General features: G+C 58.9%; 1 protein-coding gene across 1 annotated transcript; it reads left to right on the top strand.

Annotated features, from left to right (window-relative positions):
- Nucleotides 1-510: 510 nt before the first annotated feature.
- Nucleotides 511-26429, top strand: MYO15B (myosin XVB). Its single transcript, XM_058704439.1, is given in 52 exon segments — nt 511-1520; nt 1773-1929; nt 2305-2452; nt 6125-6202; nt 6503-6618; nt 6708-6753; nt 6874-6998; nt 7418-7535; nt 7742-7911; nt 11367-11460; nt 12014-12070; nt 12377-12434; nt 12651-12781; nt 13489-13584; nt 13697-13932; nt 14016-14194; nt 14347-14419; nt 14768-14929; nt 15176-15276; nt 15378-15454; nt 15574-15658; nt 15823-15921; nt 16046-16155; nt 16255-16440; nt 16642-16720; nt 16882-16986; nt 17085-17343; nt 17422-17512; nt 17629-17830; nt 18285-18397; nt 18605-18664; nt 19226-19301; nt 19419-19537; nt 19698-19816; nt 19897-20038; nt 20236-20347; nt 20460-20626; nt 21023-21174; nt 21343-21403; nt 21490-21562; nt 21973-22049; nt 23290-23363; nt 23456-23571; nt 23664-23758; nt 23879-23956; nt 24067-24163; nt 24346-24488; nt 24694-24809; nt 25145-25278; nt 25455-25588; nt 25703-25843; nt 25963-26429. Coding segments are annotated over 52 exon segments (6255 nt in total). The 5' UTR covers nt 511-1162; the 3' UTR covers nt 26023-26429.
- Nucleotide 26430: the final 1 nt, after the last annotated feature.

The following is a 26430-nucleotide window of genomic DNA, read 5'->3' as shown; positions in this document are numbered from 1 at the left end:
CCACACGGCAGCCCGGCTGCTGCTGGTGCCACCAGAGCGCCTGGAGGGAGCTGTCACCAGGAAGGTCACGGTGAGCCCTGGGGCTCCTCAGGAGGCAGGGCCAACCCCCACCACCCGCAGGCTTGGCGTGGGCCCGTGTCAGCCTCAGACCTGATGTTCTGCATATACCTACCTCCCCTGCCCTCCAGGAGACAGCCTATGGCTGGGTCTGCAGATCTTTGCCGGTGGAAAGCGCCATTGATGCCAGGTGGCCCCAGGGGTGGGAGAGAGCCATAGCCGGGCGCAGCTCGCTACTGCACTGGCTCACTCACCACGCCCACAGGGACGCCCTGGCCAAGGCCCTGTATTCACGGCTTTTCACTTGGCTTCTGGGGAGGACCAACGCGCAGCTGGCACCACCCGGGGAGGGAGAGAGCATGGACACCGTCACCGTCGTGGACGTCTATGGCTTTGAGGTCACCCCTTGGGGTGGGGCCCAGGACCGGGTGCCCACCTCATCCTGATCATTTCTGGGGTCAGCTCTCCCTGAGGGTGGCACTCGTGAGCTCTTGCCTGCCTAGCCACGAGACAGGACATAATCCATGGGTGTGGCCTTTCTGCCCTGCTCGGTCCAGCCCTGATATCGCTTCTGGAGAGTTCTGTCCTGCTTGGCCTTGCTGAGTCTCACAGGAGCCTCTAAGGCAGCCGGGAAGGCACAGGCCCTAGGATGGGTCTCACCTCCTGTGCACCAAGAGGAGCAGGAAAAGGGACAGTGCCCTGAATGGCCCTGAGTTTTCATAAGCAGGGAGGAGGGGGCTTGGGCAAGAGGAGGTGGCCTCTTTCGCTGGTCGGGCACTGTTCTCTGCTCCTGCTCTCTCCTCTCCAGCATGCCCTGGGGGACCATGCCCTCTCTGAGCAGGGGATGTTTGTGGCAAGTGTGGGTTCTTGTGTGTGTGTTAGAGTGTGGCAGGGCTCTCTGTACAAAGCTGCGTGGAGCGGGGCCTCTTCCGGGCTTGTGAGTGAAGTGCTGGGGGGCACAGAGGAAGGAGTCTGTAATCCTTATGGGAGGAATGCTGGAAGGTTTCTTGGAGGCAGCAGCCTGGGGCCCTGCTTATGAGGATGTGGGATTCTGAGAGCCAGCGAGCTACTGGGCCATAGGAAAAGGCACCTTCCAGGCCACAGGATGGCTGTGACCAGAGGCCTGGAGGCTCACAGTTGTGCTGAGGCAGAGGGAAGGGTGTGGACTGAGGCGCGGGCACACTCTGTGCCTAGGCCTTTGGACTTGACCCTGGAGGCTGCAGCATCAGCCCCCGGGCACCACTCCTCCCTGAGTTCTGGGAGGAGAATGAAGGACACCAGGCCCATGTGCAGCACCGGCCCTCACGGCACCTGCCCCATGCTCCCACCTCGTGTGGGTGCCCACCTCACTGCCCACATGCCCCTAGGCCCTGCGGGTGAATGGCCTGGAACAGCTGTGCAATAACCTTGCCAGCGAGCGCCTGCAGCTCTTCGCCAGGCAGACGCTGCTGGCCCAGGAGGAGGTAAGAGGAGCTGGGCCTGGTGGTGGGAGGGGGCACCCAGGCATTCCCAGAGCAGAGGCCATCCTTGGGAAACCAAGGGCGCTGAACTGAGAGCCCTGCCCCAAAGCACCCCCTGCTGTGGGCCATCTCAGCCTTCCTGGGCCTCATTTTACTCATCTGTACAATGGGAGAGCCACCCCTGCTCTGGCTCCGATGAGCTCCCCCATGAATGTGGGCATGCCCTGTGACTGGCCCAGTGCTGGCTGTTCCCAGGAGGCCTGTCAGCGAGAGTTGCTGCCCTGGGTGCCCGTTCCCCAGCCTGTGAGGGAGACCTGCCTGGACCTCCTCATAGACCAGCCCCACAGCCTCCTGAGTATCCTGGATGCCCAGACATGGCTGTCCCAGGTGAGCCCCCAGTGGTAAGGACAAGGTGGGGGCCCTAGTGGCCAGGCCAAGGCCATCAGGGTCTCCCAGAGGAGCAAAAAGGTGATGGGGTCCAGAAACCCTGCCTATAGCCTCTCAGCAGAGCTTGGGAAGGCAGTGGGCAAACTAGGTTCAAATCCTGTCTCTGGGTGACCTTGAGCAAGATACCTGACCTCTCTGGGGTTCTTCAAGTCCTTGCTGCAGAAGGGGCAGGGTGGTGGCGACTGCACAGGGCCTATGTGGGGCTTGTAGGGGTCCCTCAGGGCCTCCAGCTGGTAGAGGGCAAGCCTCAGGGCTGTGGTACAGCCATTCCACAAATAACTGATGGACCCGGAAGGGATGCACAGTCCAGGCAGGGCGACGTCACGTGCAAAGGCCTGAGGAAACCTCATCCCCCTTATCAGGCCACAGACCACGCCTTCCTCCAGAAGTGCCACTATCACCATGGCAGTCACCCCTGCTATGCCAAGCCCCAGCTGCCCCTTCCTATCTTCACCGTGAGGCATTACGCTGGGACCGTCACCTACCAGGTATCAGGGTAAATCAGAGACAGACTCCCGTGTGAATCAGTGGTGTCTGCTCCCCAGAACTGAGTCACCAGACAGGTAATAGGAGCAGGTGAGGGGAGGCCCCTTCGAGGGTTTGACTGTTAGGTTTCTACCTGTGCCCTCGGCGCTACGCAGTGTTTTCTTTTTTAAAAAAATATTTTTTTGAAGTTTATTTATTCGTTTATTTATTTAGACAGGGAGGGGCAGAGAGAAAGGGAAAGAGAATCCCAAGCCTGATGCAGGGCTTGAAGTCACGGAACTCAGGAACCGTGAGATCGTTACCTGAGCCCAAACCAGAAGTCCAACAGTCAACTGACTGAGTCACCCAGGCGCCCCAATGCTACACGGTTCTGAGCGTGACTTACTTACCTCAGGCTGAGCACGATGGGGTGGAGGCAGTGGAGGCCTTGGGAACCTTAAGACCAGGAAGGGCAGAGCAGGCGTGTGGGACCTGGCTCTGATAACCTCAGGCTGTCTGCTTCTCCTTTTTTTTTTTTTTTTTTTTTGTAATGTTTATTTATTTTTGAGAGACAGAGCACAAGCAGGGGAGGGGCAGAGAGGGAGGGAGACACAGAACCCGAAGGAGGCTCCAGGCTCTGAGCGGTCAGCACCAAGTCCGACGCAGGGCCCGAACCCATGAACCGTGATTTCATGACCTGAGCTGAAGTCAGACACTTAACAGACTGAGCCGCCCAGGCGTCCCTCTGCTCCTCCTTCTGAGCCTTCATTCTCTCAGCTGTAAAATGGGAGTGGGAATCTGTCCTATAACATTGTTGTGAGGATTGAATGCAATAATGTGGAAATGGTCAGGCAGCTGCTAGGTGCCCACCAAAGGCACCCTCCTTTCCCCCTTCTGAGTTTCACGGAGGCTGGGTAGGGGCCTGGTATATAAAAGGTAGGACCATGTGACTTGTTTGAAGTAGGGCAAGTCAGGGAAGGCTTCCTGGAGGAAGTGACATGCTTTGGTTGTAGAAGAAAACACTATCCAAGAGTTGACTTATGTCAATTATACCTCTCCCCACCACCCCCCAAAAAACCAATCATGTCTGGGGAAAAAAAAGAAACACAGGGAGATTGAATAGAGAAAAACCACAAACTGTATTGAAACTCACAAAAGAAAATCTGAAAAAAGAGGGTCAAACCACATTGCTGGTGGGGAGCCCCAATACTGTTCCTCCTTTCTCAGTTAATCTAGAAAAGCAATACAATTCCAGACAATACCCCAGTCGGGTTCTTATGGGATGAAGAGGAACGAATTTTGACAAAATTATTCTGAAGTGTTACCTGGAAAAGCATTGCATGAGAATAGCCAATAAAATAATGAAAAGCAGAAGGTTAGGGAGGAATTTGCTCTACCCGATATTAAAACATAGTCATTGAAAGAGTATGGTGTTGATAAGGAACAGAGCCATCAATGGAACAGAATTGTTCCAGATAAGTGAGATCTTAGTGCGTGTGTGTGTGTGCGTGCACACACACACACACACACACAGTCCTTTTGTGTCTGACTTATTGCACTAAGTATGATATTTTCCCAAGGTTCATCTATATTGTAGCACGTGTCTGATTTCCTTCCTTTCCATGGCTGAATAATAATCCGTTGTATGGATGGACCACATTTCATGTATCTGTTCATCAGTTGATGGATACTTGAGTTTCGGCTTTTTTGGCTTCTGCGAATAACGCACGGCTGTGCGAGTCTCTATTCGAGTCTCTGCTTCCAATTCTCTTGGAGAATTCCACCTAGGAGTGGAAGACCTGGGTCAAAAGTAGTTCTAGGTTTACTTTTTTTCAAGGAGCCGCCAAACTGTCTTCCTCAATGGCTGCACCATTTCATATTCCCATGAGCAGCGCGTAAGAGCTTCAGTTTCTGTCCTTGCCAGAACTTGTTATTTTCCATTTTTAAATTTTTTATTTTTTTAAGTTTATTTATTTGTTTTGAAAGAGAGCGTGAGCTTGAGCTGGGGAGGGGCAGAGAGAGAGAGAGAGAGAGAGAGAGAGAGAGAGAGAGAGAGAATCCCAAGCAGGCTCCACACTGTCATCACAGAGCCGGACGCAGGACTCGAACTCACAAACTGTGAGATCATGACCTGAGCTGAAATCAAGAGTCAGATGCTTAACCAACTGAGTCACCTGGTGCCCCCTTATTTTCCATTTTTTAAAATGATAGTCCTCCTAGTGGGTGTGAAATGGTGCCTCACTGTGGTTTTGATTCATGTTTCCCTAATGGCTCATGATGAGAATCTTTTCATGTGCTTCTTGGCCAGTTGTGTGTCTCATCTGGAGAAGTATCTATTCAAGTCCTTTGCCCATTTTTGAATTGAGCCGTTGTTGTTGGGTGTAGGAGTTCTTTATATAATCCGGATATTAATTCCTTATCTGACACATGATATTTTCCCCTACTCTGCGGGTTGTCTTTTTGTTCTGTTATCTTTTTTTTTAAATTTTTTTTTCAACGTTTTTTATTTATTTTTGGGACAGAGACAGAGCATGAACGGGGGAGGGGCAGAGAGAGAGGGAGACACAGAATCGGAAGCAGGCTCCAGGCTCCGAGCCATCAGCCCAGAGCCTGACGCGGGGCTCGAACTCACGGACCGCGAGATCGTGACCTGGCTGAAGTCGGACGCTTAACCGACTGTGCCACCCAGGCGCCCCTGTTCTGTTATCTTTTGAGGGGCACCTGGCTGGCTTAGTCCATTGAGCGTCTGACTCTTGATTTCCACTCAGATCATGATCCCAGGGTCTTGAGATCAAGGCCTGCGTCGGAGCTGCACTGATCGTGGAGTCTGCTTAAGAGTCTCTCTCTCTTTCCACCTCTGCCCCTTCTCCCTGCCTTGCACATGCATGTATGCACTCTGTCTCTCAAATAAGAATAAATAAATAAAACAAAAATGTCTTTTGATGCACGAAAGTTTTAGTTTCTAAATTAATTAATTATTTAAAGTCATCTCTAAACCCGACATGGGGCTTGAACTCACAACCCCGAGATTAAGAGTCATATGCTCCACCGACTGAGCCAGCCAGGTGCCCCACAAAAGTTTTTAATTTTGATGAAATCCAGTGCATCTATTTTTTTTTTCTTGCCTGTGCTTTTGGTGTCCTATTCAGCAAATCATTGCCAAGTCCAATGTCAGGAAGCTTCTCCCTGTGTTTTCTTCTAAGAGTTTTATAGTTCTAGGAGTTCTAGGTCTTACATTTAGATCTTGTTTTTTTTTTTTAATTTTACTTACTTATTTTGAGAGAGAGCAAGCGGGGGAAGGGGCAGAGAGAAAAGGAGAGAGCGAATCCCAAGCACGATCCACGCTGTCAGCACAGAGCCCGACGTGGGGCTCGAACTCACAAACCGTGAGATCATGGCCTGAGCTGAAATCAAGAGTCTGGCGCTTAACCGACTGAGCCACCCAGGCTCCTCTTAAATTTAAGTCTTTGATCCATCCATTCATTTTGGGGTAATTTCTATGTCTGGTGTGAGATAAGAGCCCAGGTCCATTCATTTGCCTGGGGATTTCCAGTTTTCCCAGAGGCTCTAGTTGAAGAGACAAAGGAGGCCCTTTAGCTCAGTGGGGAGAGGCTGGGTTACGTCACCAAGACCCCAGCCTCCACCCCAGCCTCCCTCCTTGGTTTCCCCTCCGCTCTCCACATTGTCTCTTGCAGGTTCACAAGTTTGTGGACAGAAACCGGGATCATCTTGACCCTGCCGTGGTGGAAATGCTTGCTCAGAGCCAGCTCCAGGTGTCCCTGCCAGCCTTCTCTGGGCCCCCACCCCTCCACACTGTGGCCCCCACTCTGCCCTGGACACTCTTGCCCAAGGGGCAGCCCCTGGCACTCTGGACCATGGGCTGAGCTCTCCAGGGTCTGGATGCTACGGACTGCTCCCTGCCCCCAGTTCTGCAAAGACAGGGCACAGGCCCACTCCAGCTCCGCAGGGACAGGGGCGCAGGCCCACCCCAGCAGCTCCGTGGGGACGGGGCACGGGCAGGGCTATGGAGAGGCCTGGGGGGCAAGCCAGCTCAGCCTCCTCTTGCCCTGCAGCTGGTGGGCAGCCTGTTCCAGGAAGCAGAGTCCCGGTCCCGGGGTGGGCGAGGCAAACCCACACTGGCGTCTCGCTTCCAGCATTCTCTGGAGGACCTCCTAGCCCAGCTGGGCAGGTGAGAACAGTGCCCCCCATAGGAGACCCCAGGGAGTTGAATGGAGGGGGGCTGGTCTATGCCCAAATGACCCCCTTTCCTCCCATCAGGAGCCATGTCTATTTCATCCAGTGCCTCAACCCCAACCCGGGAAAGGTGAGCTCCCCTCCACCCCGTGCATGGCCCTGGAGCCTTCCCATCCACCTGCCCCGCCTTTCTCAGTGGCCCCTGCAGCTTTAAACCCCAGCTTTCATTGGCTCTTTCCCACGGCCACAGCTTCCGGGTCTCTTTGATGTAGAACATGTGGCAGAGCAGCTGCTCCAGGCAGGCATCCTGGAGGCAGTGTGTACCCGCAGTGCCAACTTCCCTGTGCGTGTGCCCTTCCAGGCTTTCTTGGCCAGGTAGGGCCCCAGGATGGGGGCGGCCAAGGGCCCGGGGACCTCCGGGCCCAGACCCACAGGGACGGCTGGTTCACAGCCGGGGTTCCTTTGGGGCGGAGATGGACCCACTTTCTTAGGGACCTTAGGCCTGGCTTCTATCCTCTTCCTCGAGCTGTTCTTTCTCCTTCTCTCCCTCCATCCCTCTCTCCTTCCCTGTTCATTACCCCACCACCACCACCACCACCACCAAGCCTCCATCTGTCCCTCCTCCATACAGCAAAACCCTGCTGGGTGCCTGGCACAGAGTAGGTTGTTTCCAAATCGCTGTTGAATGACTTAGGGACTAAGTAGACTCTGAGGGGCGGGGGGATGGTCGAACAAGGGTGGAGGGAGGTCCTCGCTGTGCTTGTTCTGACCTCAGCTCTCCATCTGAGGGGCAGGTTCCGGGCCCTGGGGACAGAGGGGCAGGGAGAGTCCTCAGACCGGGAGAGGTGTGGCGCCATCCTGAGTCAGGTGCTGGGGGCTGAGTCGCCCCTCTGTCACCTGGGAGCCACCCAGGTGGGTGCACGTGTGCAGAGAGGCAGGCGTGGCTGGAAAGGGAGAGGAGTGTTCGGGGACAACCTCGGGATTTGGAGTGGGCCTGGGTGGCAGGTGTCCTGGGCTCCCCACAAGAATGGGTTGTCCTGCTGGAAGGGAGGAGGCGGAGGCCTCAGGAGAAGAGCAGGGTGGGCCCTGGCTGCCCGAGCCCTCCCCTTTGCCCCCAGGTCCTGCTGCGGGAGTCCGGCTGGCGGCAGCTGGAGTGGCACTGGGCCCGGCGACGCTCCCAGGCCCTGCTTGCCCTGCGCCGCAGCCAGCGCGCCTGCATCTCTCGCCAGCGCCTCCGCCTCCTCCTCCTGCCGCGGATGCAGGCGCGCGTGCGAGGGCTCCAGGCCAGGTCTGCAGGGGTGGGATGAGCAGGGGGCAGGGGGGCTTCTCAGTTGGTGGGGCAGGGTGTGGGAGGGGTAGGGCCTCACGGCAAGTCTATCTGCCCCAGGGCAGTCCCCGCCCATACCCCTGCAACCTCTGCTTGAATGCCCCTACTCACAAGAAGCCCACTACCTGCTAAGGCCACCCAAAACTGCAGTCTTGACTCCTTGAGTGTTTTTTAGTCTGTTCTTCACTCCGCTGCAAAAATGCTCTTTTAAAAGCATGAATCGGGGGGCGCCTGGGTGGCTCGGTCGGTTAAGCGTCCGACTTCAGCTCAGGTCATGATCTCACTGTTCATGGGTTCGAGCCCCACGTCGGGCTCTGTGCTGCCGGCTCGGAGCCTGGAGACTGCTTCAGATTCTGTGTCTTCCTCTATCTCTCTCTGCCCCTCCCCTGCTCACACTCTGTCTCTGTCTCTGCCTCTCTCTCAAAAATAAATAAATATTAAAAAAATTTTTAAATAAAATAAAAGCACGAATCAGGCTGTGTGAGGCCCTGCCTGCCTCTCCAGCCTCTAGGTCAGAGTTTTATACTCCAGGCTCTTTGGGTTTCTTGATCCTATAACACTCCCTCCCCCTTCTCACATAATTAACTCCCATTCACTTTCACAGCCTGTCTTTGCTCGTTCACCCAACAGCTGTTGGTTGACCTCCTCCATCACCACCCGCCCTCCCCACCAGCCCCAGCCAGGCACGGGGACACAGGGATCAAGGCAGAGATAGTGCCTACCAGGCTCACTGGGGAATCAGGTGCAGACGGTAAACCAGCCACCAGGCACCCCAAAGGTGGTGTGAAAGTGCTGAGACAAAGTAAGGGCAGTGCCGTGGACACCAGGGAAGCCTTCCGAGGCAGGGCACCCATCAGCGCTATCCATTTCCAAAAATGTTTTCATCACCGACAGAAACTTTGCATCTCTTATGCAATTATTCCCCGCTTGCCTTTCCCCCAGTCCCTAGTAACCAGTCTACTTTCTGTCTCTACCAACTTGCCTGTTCTAGATATTACATGGAAATTGACTCATACAGTATTTCCTTTTACACCTGGCCCACTGCTCTAACTATAATGTTTGCAAGGTTCATCCAGGTCGTAGCCGGTATCAGAACTTCATGTTTTTTAAATCTTTAAAGAAGTTTTTATTTTTGAGAGAGAGAGCGTGAGCAGGAGAGGGGCAGAGAGAGAGGGAGATGCAGAATCCGAAGCAGGCTCCAGGCTCTGAGCTGTCAGCACAGAGCCTGATGAGGGGCTCGAACTCACAGTCGGTGAGATCATGACCTGAGCTGAAGTTGGACACTCAACCGACTAAGCCACCCAGGTGCCCCTCATTTCGTTTTTTTTTTTCTTTTAAATTAATTTATTTATTTTGAGAGAGAGAGAGTGTGTGAGCATGGGAGGGGCAGAGAGGGAGGGAGAGAGAGAGAATCCCAAGCATGCTCCCTGCTTGTCAGTGTGGAGCCCAGTGTGGACCTTGAACCCATCAACAGTGAGATCACGACCTGAGCTGATATCAAGAGTCAGCTGCTTAACCGCCTGAGCCACAAAACTTCATTTCTTTTTTATGGACGAATAATGTTCTATCGTGCGCACAGACCACACCTTGTGTATCCGCTCATCCGTCAGTGGTCATTTGGACTGTTTCCACTTTTTGGCGACTGTGAGGAAGGCTGCTCGGAACGTGAGCGTGCGAGTATCTGTTCAGGTCTCTGCTTTCAATTCTTTGGGAATTGAAAGGAGTGGAATTGCCGGATCACGTGGTAATTCTATGTTTCGTGTTTTGAGGAGCTGTTTTCCATGGCGGCTGCCCCGTTTCCTGTTCCAGCAGCATGAGCCAGGGTTACGGTTTCTCTACAGCTTTGCTGATGTTTATTTCACACTGTTTATTTATAAAGTTTATTTATTTATTTTTGAGAGAGAAAGAGAGCACGAGCAGGGGAGGGGCAGAGGAGAGGGAGACAGAATCCGAAGCAGGCTCCAGGCTCTGAGCTGTCAGCACAGAGCCCAGTGCGGGGTTCAGACCCATGAACCACGAGATCATGACCTGAGCTGAAGTCGGACGCTTAGCTGACTGAGCCACCCACGCGCCCCTATTTTCCACTTTTTAAATTAGAGCCATCCTACTGGGCGTGAAACGGTATCTCATTGTGGTTTTGATTTGCATTTCCCTAATGACAAACGAGGTTGAACATCTCGTTTTTCGGCCAGTTGTGTATCTTCTTGGAGAGATGTCTAGTCAAGTCTTCTGTCTGCCTTTTGATTGTACAGTTTGTCTTGCTGAGTTGTAGGAGTTCTTTATAAATCCTGGATATTAAACCCTTATCAAATCTGTGATTTGCAAACGTTCCCCTGCCTGGTCTGTGGGTTGCCTTTTCACTTTCTTGATAGTGTTCTTTGAGGCCCCAAAACTATACATTTATTTTATTTCTTAAGATTTTATTTTTAAGTAATCTCCACACCCAACATGGGGCTCGAACTCACAACTCTGAGATCAAGAGTCACACCCTCCACCGACTGAGCCAGCCAGGTGCCTCCTATTTTTTTTTTTTTTTAAGTAAACTCTACCCCCAACATGGGGCTTAAACTCATGACCCCAAGATGCTCTACCAGACGGAACCAGCTGGGCACCTCAAAACTGTACATTTTTTTATTTACAAAGATTTTTTTTAATGTTTTATTTATTTTTGAGACAGAGAGAGACAGAGCATAAGCAGGGGAGGGGCAGAGAGAGAGAGGGAGCCACAGAATCCGAAGCAGGCTCCAGGCTCTGAGCGGTCGGCACAGAGCCCGATGCAGGGCTCGAACTCAACAAACCGCGAGATCATAACCTGAGCCGATGTCAGACGCTTAGCCGATCGAGCCACCCAGGCGCCCCACATTTTTTTACTTTTTAATGTTAATCCTGCTTGTGACTCCTTTACTGAAGAGTCTGGTCTTTCTTATATCTGGAAAATTCTCAAAGACACAATCTCTTCTGTGATGTCTTATTGGATTTCCAGTGATAGTATTTTTTTTTCGTTTTTAGAAGTTCTTAAATAAAAATATGTCAGACTCTTCTCAACATGTCGGTTGATTCAATTAATCTTGTGGTGGGGCAGGTATTACACGAATCCTCATTTTGCAGATGGTAGGGATAAAACAGAGAGGGAAAGTAACTTCCTCATGACCGCAAGGACTAAACAGGAGGGAAGTGAGCCCAGTGGTCGGCTCTGCTGTCTAAGACCTTAATCTCCTTCGCTGAACGCCTGCTCAATGCACCTGTCCTTTCAAAGTGTCCTGTCCCTTCCCTGCTGCTTCTGTTAAGCACCTGGGGTGGGGGGGCGCTGGCCCGGGGTCAGTGTTTACGTTCATGTCTTGGCTGGGGGATTCAGGTACTGGACTAAGTTTGGACTCCTCACCACGCCCTCCTCCCCCACCCCCACCGGCCTCTAGGAAGCGGTACCTCCGGCGGCGGGCGGCTCTGGGACAGCTGAACACCATCCTGCTGGTGGCCCGTCCCTTGCTCTGGAGGTGGCAGAGACGGCAGGTACAGCTTTTGGGTGGGGCAGCTCGGGGTAGAAGTTAGGCCGCCTTGCTGGTCCGGCTCTTCCCATTCCCCACTGCCTGCTGTAGGCCGGTGCCTCCTGGAGGTCGCTTCCTTTATCCCTGCCCGTCCTCCAGAGTCTGACTCTCCCCTGTCCGTCTGGGGTGCCTTCCTATCCCCTCCAGGCCTTCCTTAGGGCCTGCCAGCTCCCCTCTTTTGCCTGATGATTCCAATGTGAGGGCCATAAAAAAGCTCAAAGGTCAGTGTCCACATACTGCTCCCCTGGGGCCCCTCCCTGGATGGACTTTGTCCCCTGGGATCATTCCTTCCTGCCCTCTCCTCAGTGCCCTGGCAGACGGGCAGTGACGCCCACAGCACTAAGGCTGGTGAGGGCCCTGGAGGGCTGGTGGCAGGTGGCCGCCCCTTGGGGTCTGTGCTTGTTTCTCTGCTGGGGGCTGGCGGGGGCAGCTGAACTGCCGAGGTAGGGAGGAGCTGCCGGGAGGTTTGAGGAGGCTCCTCCCCGGGAACCCAGCATCTCCTGCGTCTCCCCGAGCAGCTTGGGCGTTGGCGTGGTTGGCACAGCAGGAGGACCTCCGAGAAAGCGCCAGGAATGGTAGGTGGACTGGAAGCTTGAGAGTGTCTGCTGGATTATGAACCCACTGAACCTGGCGTGGCTCAAGGGAGAGTGTGGGGTCCCAGCTGAGCCACCGTGGCTCCTACCTCTCAGGGGCATCCTACGCACCCCCTAAGAAGAGCCCTGGGCTGCCCTATTTTCCCTCCGTGGGCTCCTGGGGTCTTATTTGTGTCAAGGACCAGAACCCTCGGTCTTTGGAGACGTTTACAGTCCTGGGGGTGAGGAGGGATGCTGGGTCCCCGTAGCCCCTCCCTTAGCACTTTGTCAATTGCTCCTCTGTGCCAGGAGCTGGGACGCTTGGAGATCCCGGCTGAGCTGGCCGTCATGCTGAAGGCGGCAGAAGGTGAGTTTTGATTAGTGTCACTCTTGCCGTGACCCCTCTCCCCACCCGGTCTGTCTGCAGTGTGGTGGCTCTGACCCCACGGTCCCTCCCTGTGATGCATTTGGCTTCCCTGAGCTCCCTCTGCCCCGGGGGCTGGGGGCTGATGGTGAGTGGGGGAGGCGGTGCCACAGCCCGGTGCCTGACCTGGTATTTCGACGCCTCCCGTGCTGTCCCCAGGCCGTCAACATGTTTTGGCTGATAGCATCACGGAGTCGATGCCCCCGGAAGTGCCTGTCCGGCCCAAGCTGACCCTCCCCCCCGACATTGACCAGTTTCCGTTCTCCAGCTTCATATCCATTAGCTTTCAGGTGGGTCCCCAGGCCTCGGCTCTTCCCGGCTGACCCCCACGGCTCCCCAGATGTTAGCCCTGCCAGGCAGGGGCTGTGTCTCTTCTTCCTTCTCCCCTGCAACACACCCAACCTCTTCTGTCATGGGAGTGATGGGTGTGGCTGCACTTCTAGGAGACTATCCGTTGAACCTAAACGCCTAGCCCTCTAGTGTCACTTAGATCCAGGATGCCTCACCTTTGTTACCCCTGTGGCATCCCCCCCCCCCCCCCCCGCCACTCCCGTTGAGGTCCTCTGGTTAAAGCGTGTGTAATGACGAGGCAAACGTCTGGGCTGCAGTGTTGGATACGAAACAGGATTCGAAACTGCACACGGAGTATGATCCCAATCTTGTTGACAGTGATAACAGGTGTGGGAGGGTGATGTGTGTTATCTATGCATAGAAAGTAAGACAGACTAAAATGTCAGCTGTGGTCACGACGAGCAGTGAAATATTAATGGTGTTTTTTTATTCTTTATCCTTTTCCATGTTTTCTGAGTTTCCTGCATGCATGGGTGTCAATTTTCTAACCAGAAAGAACAATTAAGATGCACGTTGCAGGTGGTTTTCCTGCCGGGCCCCCTCCGCCCTGAGGGCGCTCGCTCCTCCGGGCTCTGCCGGGGGCTGTCTCCAGCAGGTCAGCACAGACCAGCACCTGCTCAGGCACTGTCACCCTCCTTGCTTGCAGGAGCCATCCCTGCCCCACCCTGGGCAGCCACTGACCAAGCCCCTGACCCGGCTGGTCGGGGAGAACCCTCAGCATGCCCTGGATATCAACAAGGTGGTGAGTGGCACATCGGGGAGGGGACGGGGTGAGACGGGCCCTGGCTCCAAGTGCTGGCTGAGCACAAGGGAGGTCTGCACATCCTGCACTCGTCCCCGCTCTGTGTCTACAGCTGCTGCGGCTCCTGGGGGACGGGTCCCTGCCCTCCTGGCAGGAGCAGACCATGGGCGAATACCTGGTGCGACAGGGGCAGCGCCGACCAGGGCTGCGGGACGAGATCTTCAGCCAGCTCGTGGCCCAGATCTGGCACAACCCGGACGAGCAGCAGAGCCAGCGCAGCTGGGCCCTCATGGCCATGCTGCTCAGCGCCTTTCCCCCAATGCCCACCCTGCAGAAGCCGCTGCTCAAGTAAGGGGCCTGCCACGCGGGGGCCCAGTGACCGGGGTCGGTGGGCTGCCCATCCCCACAGCAGCCGCGTGCTGTCCCCACAGGTTTGTGTCCGACCAGGCCCCCACAGGCATGGCAGCACTGTGCCAGCACAAGCTCCTGGGGGCCCTGGAGCAGACGCGGCTGGCCCCCGGGATGGCACGCGCCCACCCGCCCACCCAGCTCGAGTGGACAGCGGGACGGCGGCGGGGCCGCATGGCACTGGACGTCTTTACGTTCAATGGTGATGCTCACCTTCCGCTCTCCAGCGGCACCTCCTGTGACCCTGATCTCCCTTCTGTCCTGCTCCTGGAAGCCCCGTGGGGACAGCAGCCCCTTCCTGTCAGGGAGGACCTGCTGCCGCTCACGCGGGCCCCCCACCCCTTGTCCCTGCAGAGGAGTGCTACTCAGCCGAGGTGGAGTCCTGGACCACGGGAGAGCGGTTCGCTGGGTCTATTCTGCAGAGCAGGTACTGGGGCCCGGGGTGGGGAGTGTGGCCAACGCTGACCACTGTCCCATCCTCCTGTGTCCCGCCAGGTGCCTCCTGCAAACCCAGGGCCAGAGCCTGCTCCCCCGGGGAGTGAGGCTGGGTGGGGGTGGGGACATGGAGGGGTAAGTGGGCTCCATAAATAAATGAGCACATCAGAGCCGATGTAGAGGTAGAAGGCTGTGAGGTGCAAATGAAGGAGAGCCGTCTGAGGAAACCAGTTCCTAACCCAGGTTCCGCCAGCCACCTCCGCTTGGCCCGCACTCAGGTCCTTGCCCTTTCCCTGGGGGGGTCGTCTTCCTGGCCGACCGCTGCCTCTGTCCTTCCCAGAGGCCTGGAGGTGCCCCCCCGTGGCTGGTCTGTGTCACTGCACTCCAGGGATTCCTGGCAGGATTTGGCTGGCTGTGACTTCGTGCTGGACCTCATCGGCCAGACTGAGGACCCGGGGGACCCCGTCAGTCCTCGCAGCTACCCCATTGCCCCCCGTGGCTTGTAGGTGCCGCCCAGCGCCCCTGTCCCCAGCCTGTTCCTGTCTCAGATCTGTCATAGGTGACCCCCCGTAGCTACCCCATCACACCCTGGGGTTCATAGGACCTGCTACAGGGCCAGCCCCCCTCCAACCTAACCTTCTCCCACCACACGGGGATGACCCCCCACAGCGGCTTCTATCCCTTGCCTCAGCCGGGGCACCACCCCCATCCGAGGCACCCCCTTAGCTGGGCCCACTGTCTCCTGCAGACCTGAGGACATCCCCCCCGCCCCTGGCATCCAGGCCCCCTCACTGCCCCCAGATCCACCTCCGGGTCCGCCCCCAACACTGTCCAGCAGGAGCCACACAGGTAAGGCAAGAATGGACACAGTAAGGTTGGCACGTGATGGGAATGGGGGTGCAGGAAGCCCCATACCCTAGAGTGACACTAACCCGCCTCTGGCCCCACAGCCGAGTCTCAGGTCTCAGGGAGTCTGGACGGCTTCCTGGACCACCTCTTCGAGCCGGTCCTCTCCCCAGGCCGCAGCGTGAGTGTTCTGCACACACACACCCGACCCCCACCCGCCCCTGCCCCACTCCGATGCCTCTCCCATCTCTCCCAGGGCTCCAGTTCTGACCCCACGGCCTATGGCCTTTGTCCCTTCAGGATCTGGAGCAAGGCTGGGCTCTGAGCAGCCGCATGAAGGGAGGGGGCGCCATTGGGCCCATGCAGCAAGGCAGCTACCCCATGGGTGAGTGCAGGGCTGAGCACCTATCCGGGGTCTCCCCAGGCAAGCATGGCCTGGGACCCCGCAGGAAGCACCCGTGGCCCCTGCTCTTCTTGTTGTCTGGGGCTAGAGGGAGGTGGTCGTTGGGCCTAGACAGGAATCGACCTGGGAAAGCCCTGTGCCCTCAGTTTACCCAGGGATGATGCAGATGCCCGGATACCAGCCGGCCATGATGCCTGCAGCCATGCCCATGATGCCGGCGGTGGGCGCAGTCCCTGCCATGCCAGGTAAGGTGGAGTCCCGGGTCCCTTCTCGGGTAGGAGCCGGAGGAAGGGAGGTCCGACCAGGGTCCCGGAGGGGACGGTGGGCGGAGGGCCGCGAGCAAGCTTGGCACTTGTATGCCACTTGCAGCCATGGTGGTGCCGCAGCAGCCGCAGCCGCAGCCCCTGCTTCCCAGTGTGGACCCGAGGCAGCTGGCGGCCCAGCAGCAGAACTTCATCAACCAGCAGGCGCTGATCCTGGTGAGGGTGGGCAGGGCCCGCAGATTGCCTCGTGGGGACAGGTCCGCGGGGCAGAGCCAGAGCGGCTCTCACCGGGCCCACTGCCCCCTCCCTCTTCAGGCCCAGCAGATGACCACCCAGGCCATGACCCTGTCGCTGGAGCAGCAGACGCATCAGCGTCAGCGTCAGGCAGAGGCCCAGACCCGTGGAGCTGCTGCCCCGACCTCACCTCCAGCCGTCACCCCCAAGCCCAAGAAGCCCCTGGCTCCACGGGAGGAGCCAGAATCGGTGGGTGCTTGCCTGAGGGTGAAGAGCTGAGGCCAGGCAGGTGGCACGGCCTGGGGTGGAGACAGCGGGCTCCAGGACTGGCCGGGAGACCCCACGGGAGCAGGAAGATGAGAAGATGCCCGGGGCCCTGGCCCCAGAGATGGGGTGGGAGTGCAGGTGCTGGGAGAGTGGCCACTTGGCTGGCCAGGCTGCTCCTTCACTCCCCCTTCCCGCCCACAGGAGATCTCCCAGGAGCCCCGAGACAAGCCCCGGAGGCCCAAGAGCTTCCAGCAGAAACAGGACTTTTTCCAGAAACTGGGTGAGGGCGCTCGAGGTGGCAGGCCTGTGCACAGACCCGTCCGCCCCAGCCTGTCCAGGGCGTGTGGGGCACATTCTGCTCCCCTGCGTCAATGTAGCCTGTCCAGGAGGCTGATGGGCTGGCCAGGTGGAGAGTAATAGGGCCATCTGGGGCGCTTTCAGGGCAGCAGCAGATCAAGGTGAAGACAGTGAAGCCGCCGGCCAAGATACAGATCCCCCAGGAGGAGGAGCAGGACGAGGAACAGGACGAGGAAGAGCCCAGAGCAGGTGGTGGGGAATACGGGGGGGGGGGGGGGTGGGGGGTGGGCAGGGCCCGCCCTGTGGGTGTGCACAGGGTCTCACCTGTTCCTTCTCCTCCTGGCCAGTGCCATCCCCTCCTCCTCCTCCCATAGTGAAGAAGCCACTGGCACGAGGCGGGGCCAAAGCCGCACGAGAGGCTGAGGCTGAGCCGGCCCAGGAGGCGGGGCCTGGTGGTGATCCGGAGCCCGCGCAGGACAGAGACCTGGTCCGCAGCTCGGACCCCGCGCCCCGACGGCGGGCAGAGCCCAGCAGGGAGATCCGCAACATCATCCGCATGTACCAGAGCCGCCCGGGCCCTGTTCCTGTGCCAGTGCAGCCATCCAGGTGGGTCCCGGGGGTGACCAGGGCTGGCCACTCCCCAGGGAGTCACCCTGTGGACTCGTGACCTCTTCCTTCTCTCAGGAGGCCCCCAACGTCTTTCATGAAGAAAAACAATCCCAAGGATGAGGCTCTGGCTAAGTTGGGGATCAGTGGTGCCCACACATCCACATCGGTGAGGCCCTATCCTGTCCAGGGCATGGCTTCTCACCTTGGGAGTCCAAGGCTCTCTGGGGTAAATTTAGCCTCACCCCTAGAGCCAGCTGTGCAAATTCTCTGTGCCTTCTCCAGGTGCTGTCCCCCAGCCCAAAGAAGGGCCCCCCGCCACCTGTGGCCCCTCGACCCAAGGTCCCAACACAGCTTGGGCCCTCCGACTCCATCCAAGAGGACCAGGGTCTGTTTGGCCAGACTCCGCCCACTGCCCATGCACCCCCACCTCCTCCACCGCCCCCACTGCCTGGGGAACCAGGGACCCTTTCAGCAGAGCCCCATGGTGAGGAACCTCTTGTCCCTCGGTGGTGGGCTTCGTTGAGACGGCTGGGTTCCCAGCGGCCTGTCAGCACTCATGGCTGAGGTCGGCCGCTCGGGGTGCTCAGGCTTCGGGACTTTGGAGCCCCAGCTTCCTCATTCCCGTCCAGGGCGGGGCCCGGGCACTCCTGGGGCCCATGTGGCCCTGAGGGACTGTCACAGGGTGGTGTCCTCAGTACAAACCTGGCTGCTCCATCAGGAATTTAGTGGCCCTGCTGACCTGGTGAAGGACAGCAGGGAAGAGGAGGGCTGGAGACGGAGGCAGGAAATGGGACATGGGCAGGACGGAGGCAGCAGAGGTCGAGTGGGCAGAGCCCTCGCAGGGCCCCAGGGAGGTGAGGGTCTTCTGTCCCCACATCCCTGCCATTCGGGCTCTGGCAGCTCCTCGCCTGAAGCTCTCTGGCCCTTCCCTCTGCCAGGCTTGATGGAGCCCATGGGGGACCAGGGGGTCTCCACCCAGCTGCTCGTGCCCTCTGGCAGCGTGTGTTTCTCCTACATCGGTGCGCCCTGGAGGCTGTTCCTACGCAAGGAGGTGGGCGCGGGGGGTGGGGGGTTGGCCGCTGCGGAGGGGTGGCAGGTGGTGGGCGGGGGCCCAGCGTCTCCCCACACACGAACACTGGGGCTGCCTCCCCACAACCCACCTCCTCAGGCCTGGTTTTCCTTCTGGGTCTGAGAGGAAGCGGGGGGCCAAAGAGGGGCACCGTTGCCAACTCTTTTCCATCCCCGTGCTTTCCGACAGGTGTTCTACCCCCGGGAAAACTTCAGCCATCCCTACTGCCTCCGGCTCCTCTGTGAGCAGGTGAGGGCCCGGGCCACCTGCAACATGGACAGACAGACTGCTCCTGCGTCTGGGCCAGGTTACCGTCAGTGCAAGAGGCAGGAGAACAGCAGTACTAATGGGGCAGGTGCTGTGTTTCGAGCCCTGCCTTTATTTAACATCCCTAAGAGTAAGGACCGCTACTGGCCTGTAAGGAGGATGCAAAATCAAGCGTATATAGTCCCCAACATGGGCTCCGGCACCCGGCAGACGCTCCCCGCTGCTTCTTTGCCACCGCTGAGTGCTCCCAGGACCCTAGCTCTTCCCCCCAATTCCAGAGCAGCCTCCCCGCCTCCCCCAGGTTCTGTTCCTTCAGGGGGAATTTATCTCGGTGACTGAGGAACAGCAGCCCGCTCATGCAGGTGGCCGTGGGGAGGCGAGTGGGAGCTCCAGGCGGAGGCGGCCCTGGGCTCAGAAGCCCCACGTCCCTCCCTGCTCCACCCATGCCCACGGGGCTCTTTAGCTTTTCCTCCGCATGTGGCTGCTTCCACGGTGAGCTCTGGCTTTGGGATCTGGTGGTGACCATTTGGCTCTGCCCCCCAGATCCTGAGGGACACCTTTGCCGAGTCCTGCATCCGGATCTCCCAGGATGAGCGGCACAAAATGAGAGAGCTACTGGGTAGGGTCCAGGGACCCTGGAGTTGGGGAGCTGAAGAGCTGGGGGCGGGGGGGAGCAAACTCTGGGGTCCCCCTGTGAAGGAGCCTGAGGACAGTCTCGGGCCGTTCCTGCCCACAGGAGACCTGGAGGTGGGCCTAGATTCGCTCAGTACCACCGAGGACAACGTCAAGAAGCGTATCGTGGTGGCCGCTCGGGACAACTGGGCCAATTATTTCTCCCGAATCTTCCCTGTCTCGGTCAGTGAGGCTGAATGTAGGGCTGGCTCCTAGCGTGGCCTGCGTGGGCCTTTGTGGCAGGGATGAGAGCTGGGGGTGGGGTGGGCTCAATGGAAGGACCCCCCGGGGCATCTTGGATGGCGGTGGGGAACCGGGAGCCTGTCACCTTCCTTCCGGGCAGGGTGAAAGTAGCAATGACGTGCAGCTGCTGGGCGTGTCCCACCGGGGGCTGAGGCTGCTCAAGGTGACCCAAGGCCCCAGCGTCCACCTCAACCAGCTGAAGACTCTCTGCTCATACAGGTGAACCTGGGCTGGGGGCTGGGCTGTGGATGGCCCCAGGGGTGAGAGGGCTCCCAGCTCATGCCTCCACCTGTGCACAGCTTTGCTGAGGTGCTGGGCGTGGAGTGCCTGGGCAGCTCCACTCTGGAGCTGTCACTAAAGGCTGAGCAGCTGGTGTTGCACACGGCCCGGGCAGGTGCCATCAAGGCCACGATTGAGCTGTTCCTGAGTGAGCTCAAGAAGGCAAGCGCAAGCTGGGCAGGGGGCTGGGTGGGGGCAGGGGCTGGTCAGTCGAGCTCCCTCAGGCCACCAGGGGTCCTCGGAACTCTGGAGTGCCGGGTGGGTGGCGGGCGAGGCCAACAGGGGGGAGCTGGTGAGGCGGGCAGGACCGGGGCTACAGGCAGCCTGGCTCCCTTACCTGCCCGCCCTCTTGCCTGCAGGACTCTGGCTATGTCATCGCCCTGCGAAGCTACATCACCGATGACCACAGCCTCCTCAGCTTCCACCGTGGGGACCTCATCAAGCTGCTGCCAGTGGCCGCTCTGGAGCCCGGTATCCTTGGGGGGCAAGCAGGGTGGCTGGCACAGGGAGGGCAGCCCATGGCAGAGCCTCTGAGGGGCAGAGGGGCCAGGCGGGCGAGCCACCATGCTTGGGTGCCTTCCAGGTTGGCAGTTCGGCTCCACCGGGGGCCGTTCTGGACTCTTTCCCACCAACATGGTTCAGCCAGCTGCTGCTCCAGACTTTTCCTTTTCGCCAGAGAGGAGTGGCCGGCACATGAGTCAGCTGCAGCACGGAGAGCCAGGGCTGGCTCGGTGGGAGAGGGCCACGGAGGTGAGGAAGATTGGGGGGAGGGGGCGGGGGAAGGCGACGCCTAACTAGGAGTCGAGGAAGCAAAGGGCTTGATTGCCCCTGAGTGGCCAGGTCCACCTGCCGCCTGGCGGGTGGTGCTTGGTCTGATGCTGCCCCTCTGCCCTCTCCCAATTTCTTGCCTGGTCTCCTCAGCAAGGCTGTGAGCTCCTTGCGGGCAGGGCCTGGGCCGTATGGCCTTTGTGTTCCCTCGCAGTGTTGGAGTGGTCCCCTAGAAGATGCTCAGTAAACACCTCTTGACCCTCCTGGTGGTGTGCTCCCTCCAGCTGCTCTCCCTGGGTTGGGCTGGGTGGGGGCCGGGCATGGCCTCTGGACAGGCCCGTGGGCACTCGGGTGGCATGAGACGTCCTGTGTTCCCAGCGCCATGCCCACCCCCGGAGCCGGACACACAGTGACAACTCTGAGGCCACCAGCTCGACCCACTCTGCGGCCTGCCTCTCTCTGTCCACGGAATCCCACAACTACACCATGCAGGAATTTGCCCTGAACCACTTCCGTAAGCCTCAGACCTTGTGAGTGCCCCGGGCCCACCCTTCTGCTTGCCCATCCTCAGTCTCCCTGAAGTAGGCCTTCCTGCTCAGAGCCACCAGGCCCGTGCTTTTAGCACTCGCCCTACACAGCCTGCGATGGGGGGAAGGGGGGGCAAGCAAGCAGGGCTGTCCTCCCCTCTGCCCCCTCAGGCTGCACCAGACACATGGAGATGCTAAGAAGGCCATGGCCAGCCTGGTGCAGTACACCAAGGTGAGGGGGACAGGTGGGGAGGGGTCGGGCCAGCGGATCTGCCCTCTGGCCCCCACAGACCCCCAACCCAGTCTCTTCGGCCGCAGGCTCCCATACAAGAATCGCTCATCAGCCTCAGTGATGAGGATGCCAACAGGCAGGCTGTGGAAAGCTTCCAGGGTGAGTGGCCACAGCATCCTGGGTCCCCATATCCGTGGTGCCTTGGACCTAGGGGCCAGGTCTCCTTCCCTCCTCGAGTTTGTCAACTCAGGGAAGCTCACTGGTGGTTACTGTACCTCAGAGCCCTCACCTCCTTCTACGCACACCTAAGGAGTGGTGGGTCGTGTATGGTCTGGACAGGCTGCAGTATGTCCAGCTGGCTCTGGGCCGTATGCAGCCACAGGTGCCCACGGCACCCCTCTCTCTCAGAGCCCTGTCTCCTCATCGCTGATGTGGAGATTGCTCTGCTCTGCCTGGCTCCCGTGCATTTTCGAGAGCAAGGCAGGAGACGATGGGGAAAGCCCTGTCTGGTGACAGGAGCCAGGGCCAGGCCCCCCACCCAGCTCACCAGCTTCTCCTCCTGCCTGCAGTTCTGATGCAGTTCATGCAGGACCAGCCCAAGCCCCGGGGCAAGAATGAGTCGGAGCTCCTTTACGAGCTGCTGAGGGTAAGCAAAAGCTTGTGTGCTGAAAGCTGGTAGGGGGTGGGGGGCGGGTACCGTGTGCCCGAGGGTCTGTTCCGGTCTTCATGCCCGGGCCTGAGTGAATTCCCCTTTCCCTTGGCCACTAGTCTTTCAAATGATCCAAAATTTACTGAGTCCCCATTACATGCTGGGGGCATGGCTGTGAACCAAGCAGGCCAGGTCCTCGCAGAGCTTACAATCTGGTGAGAGAGGACAGTCGCAAAACCATGACACAATGTATCCAAGAGTTCAAAGTGCCGTGGGGAATGACACAGAAGGGAAGGGGATGCTACAATGCAGAGGCTTGGTGACAAGGTGACACCGGAGCAGCGATCTGAGGGAAGCCGGGGAGAGAGGCACGTGTGCATCCGGGCAACACATGCAGGCGGAGAGAGGGGCAGGGGTGACGGTCCAGATCAGGGCGAGTCTCTAGCACCAGCAAAGCCAGCATGGCTGGAGCCCAGCGAGCCAGGTCAGGGTGGAGGATAAGGCCTGGGAGGGGTGGCAGGTCCAGGTCATGGCAGGCCATCGTAGGCTACTACTGGCACTCTGATTTCTCAAGAGGAGGGGCACTCGAGGAGGTTGCAGAGGGACTGGCTTACACTTTGAGATGGCTCTGGCTGTTTGCCACCCCTCCCAGGGGGGTGTAAGGGCCAGAGGAGGTTATGGCCACGATCACCAGGTGAGGGCAGTGCTGCTGGCCGAGCCCACAGGTAGCAGCAGAGGGGAAAAGGCTCAGAGCAACAGGGTTTGCTATGAATTATATGGGGGGTGTGACAGAGAGGGGCCAAGGGTGTCACCGAGGCCCTGGGCAGAGCAGTGACCATCTTCAATAGGAAGGCCCGAGGGAGGAGCAGGTCTGGGCTGGTGCAGGAATGTTTTGGGCATGTGAAATCTGGGGTCCACTCTTCCAAGCAGGGGGCCTGGGTTCAAGGGAGAAGTTTAGGCTGGAGGCAGGCACCAGCAGACAGCAGGTGGGAGCAGCTGAGATCATCAGGGCACGTAGACAGAGGCCCGAGGGCACGGTGTTCCCTAGAGGTCAAGGATAAGGGGAGCCAGCAGAGAAGACAGGGCCGAGCATAGCCCATAAGCAGATGAAAACAGTGATTTAGAAAGTGACCACTCGGGCACAAGCTGTGACAAAGACCAAGAGCTGGCCGCCTGCCCGTGGCCGTTAGCAGGATTTCTCCCTGACTTTAGACCCCATGCCACCCTGCCCCCACAGCTGTGTCGGGAGGAGAACCTCAGGGATGAGATTTACTGCCAAGTCATCAAACAGGTCACAGGACACCCTCAGCGGTGAGTATGCTGAGCCGGGGGGAGCAGGGAGGACAGCCCGGTGCTGAGGCCGGGATCTGGCCAGCCTGAAGCCCAGGCTCTCTGCCCTGCAGGGAACACTGTGCTCGTGGCTGGAGCTTCCTCAGCCTCCTCGCAGGCTTCTTCCCCCCGTCAACCACGCTGATGCCCTATGTGACCAAGTTTCTGCAGGAGTCAGGCCCAAGCCAAGGTGCCTATGGGAGGGACTTCCAGCCTGGGGTCTCAACAGCTTGGCGAGGGGTTTGGAGATGCCTGTGACCCCAGCCTGCCTCCCCTCTGCAGAGCTGGCCCAGAAAAGCCAGGAGCACCTCCAGCACACGGTCAAATATGGGGGGCGCCGGCGGCTGCCCTCTCCGGGTGAAATTCAGGCTTTCCTGGTACTGGGCGGGGGGGGGAAGGGGGTACAGGTGGCTGGGCATTTTGGGACTCCCTGGTGGGGGACAGGAAGTTGGGACCTCTGGCCACTGGAAGACTGACCCTGCAATCTGTCTTGGCAGAAAGGGCAAGCAGTCCGCCCGCTTCTCATTCACTTGCCAGGGGGTCTGGATTACAAAACCAGTATCCAGACTTTCACGGTGAGCATGGGGCTGCTGAAGAAGAAGGGCTGGAGGAGATGGGAAAGCTGTGGCATCGGGACCGCCCCCCCAAGTCTCGTCCCCCACCATGGCCCTGTCTCTGTGCCCAGGTGGCAGCAGAAGTGCTGGAGGAGCTGTGCCGGCAGATGGGCATCACTGACCCCCAGGAAATGCAGGAATTCGCCCTCTTCCTCATCAAAAAGGAAGGTGAGTCCCTTGCCTGGGGAGAAATGGGGGGGGGGGGGGCAGGCTGGATTCCAGGAGGTGGCTTACCTGCCAGCTGTGTGCCCGTGAGTGAGGCAGGTTCCCACGCTGGGGCTGGCAGGCCTGCGGGGGCAGGGTTGACCCTGGATGGCAGGGCAAGCTGTGGACCTGGGTTCCCCACTCAGGCGAGCTGGTGAGGCCCCTGTGGCCCCACGAGTACCTCAACAGCGTGTTGGATCAGGACGTGAGCCTACACAGCTGGCGGCTCAGCTGGGAGACCCAGCTGCACTTCGATCACCCCACCTACATCACCAGCCACTACAAGCAGGTCAGCTGCCACCCCTGGCCCCGGGCCCCCCACCCAGCCCCGGGCAGCAACTTGCAAGCGAGCCCCTGCCGGGGTGAGGGACCTCCAAGCCTCCCTCCCCCGAAGAAGAGATGGTGACAGGACCGAGCTCGAGCCCCAGGAGCCACCACCAAGTGGGGGTTTTGAGGCACAGCTGTCCCCTCCCCTCACTGCTGTCCCTCCTCAGGTGCTGCGGGACTATCTCCAGGGGAAGCTGTTGGTCAGTCCCCAGGCAAACACTCAACTGGCCAGGCTGGCCGCCCTGCAGCACCGCAGCCAGACCCAAGAGGACCGGCTGTCAGAGTGAGTGTGAGGGTGGCCCCACACCTCCCGTCACCCCTTGCCCCTGCTGGTGCTGAGGCCCACCTCAGCATGCACCCAAGGGCCTCTCCTTCGGCCCCCCACCCAATCCTCCAAGGTCAAGGCCGCTCAACCTGTACCCTTCCTGGCCTCAATGTGATGGGCCTGGAGTAGTGGAGGCTGTGTACACCTGACTTCCCCATCCCAAGCTCCTCAAGGGCAGGGCCCATACGTCATTCGTAAGACCGGATTCCCAGCCTCACCTGCCTGTAGTAGCCTTGCTCGTTTATTTAGCACCTGCTGTATACCCAGCCTCGACTGACCAGTCTGTGTCGTAGGCAAGACCTGTTGGCTTACTTGCCAAAGCCGCTGCAACGGCAAGTGAGCATGTCAACCATAAAGAACCTGATGGAACAGGAGCTGAGGTGGATGCAAGCATGCAGCTCCCAAGAAGCACAGATCAGCTTCATTGGTGGGTCTGGGGCCCTGGGGGTTGCGAGGGCCGGAGCAGGAGACCGTGAAGGGAAGGGGTGAAGGTGCAGGGCAGCTTCTCTACCTGCCCTGCCCTGCTCATCCAACCTGGAGGCCGTCGGGCAGGTCCCAGGGCCACAGTGACCAGAACTGCTATCCCGGCCCCTCCCTTCCCAGAGGCTGTGAGCCAGCTGCCCTTCTTTGGCTACACCGTCTATGTGGTGTTGCGGGTCAGTCAACTGGCCCTGCCCGGACCCAGCCTCCTGGGACTCAACCGCCAGCACCTCATCCTCATGGACCCCAGCTCCCAGGTGGGCCAGGCTCCCGCCCTGGTGCTGGCCTGAGCACCTTGCGCCACTCTCCCACCATCCACGGTGACCCCTCCCCTGAGAGGGTCCAAGCTCTGCTGTCTCTACTGCCCCCAGAAACTGTACTGCTCCATCGCCCTGAAGGACCTGCAGAGACTCCACCTGCTGAGCCCCCTGGAGAGCGATGGGCCCCCTGGCCTGGAACTCAACTACGGCTCTGCCGACAACCCCCAGACCATCTGGTTTGAGCTGGTGAAGGTGAGCGGCCAGGGCCTCCGACGACATCCTGGGAAGGCGGCGCACGCGTGACCCAGGCCTGGCGTGGGGTGGGGGTGCAGAGCGGGGAGCCCTGTCCTCATGTGCCTGTGCCCCGGCAGGCCCAGGAGCTGAAACACACCATCGCCTTCCTGAAGGACAGCGGCACTGCTTCCAACTAACGGCTGGCCTCACCCAAGAAGGTGGGGAGAGGGGAGGAGACGAGGAAGGGGCCCCTCCCACATCCAAGTCTGACTGGGAAGGTCTCCCTTGGGTGCCATCAGGCCATTTTGGTTTGGACTCCACCCCCCCACCCCCGGCTGTTCTGGAACCTCCCGCAGCACGGAGCTCCTGGCCCACGTGGAGGCCATGAGGCAGGAGCTACTATGGTGACATCAACTGGGAAAGAGAGTAGCAAGACTCCCCCCTGGGGGTTCCCGGAGTGGGGGCTGCAGGAACTCGCTTGGGCAGCTGATGCTGCCTACCCTGGGGGAGATGCCCGTATGGCGCCAGGCCCTGGCTCAACACCAGAACGATCCCAGGCCTGGGAGAAGCAAATGCTGAGGAAATAAAACTCCCAAGAGAAAAAG

This window comes from Neofelis nebulosa, chromosome 16, assembly GCF_028018385.1.
Source record: "Neofelis nebulosa isolate mNeoNeb1 chromosome 16, mNeoNeb1.pri, whole genome shotgun sequence".
Taxonomy (NCBI): Eukaryota; Metazoa; Chordata; class Mammalia; order Carnivora; family Felidae; genus Neofelis; species Neofelis nebulosa.
Note: the sequence above shows the minus strand (reverse complement) of the source record. Positions and strands in the feature narration are given on the sequence as shown.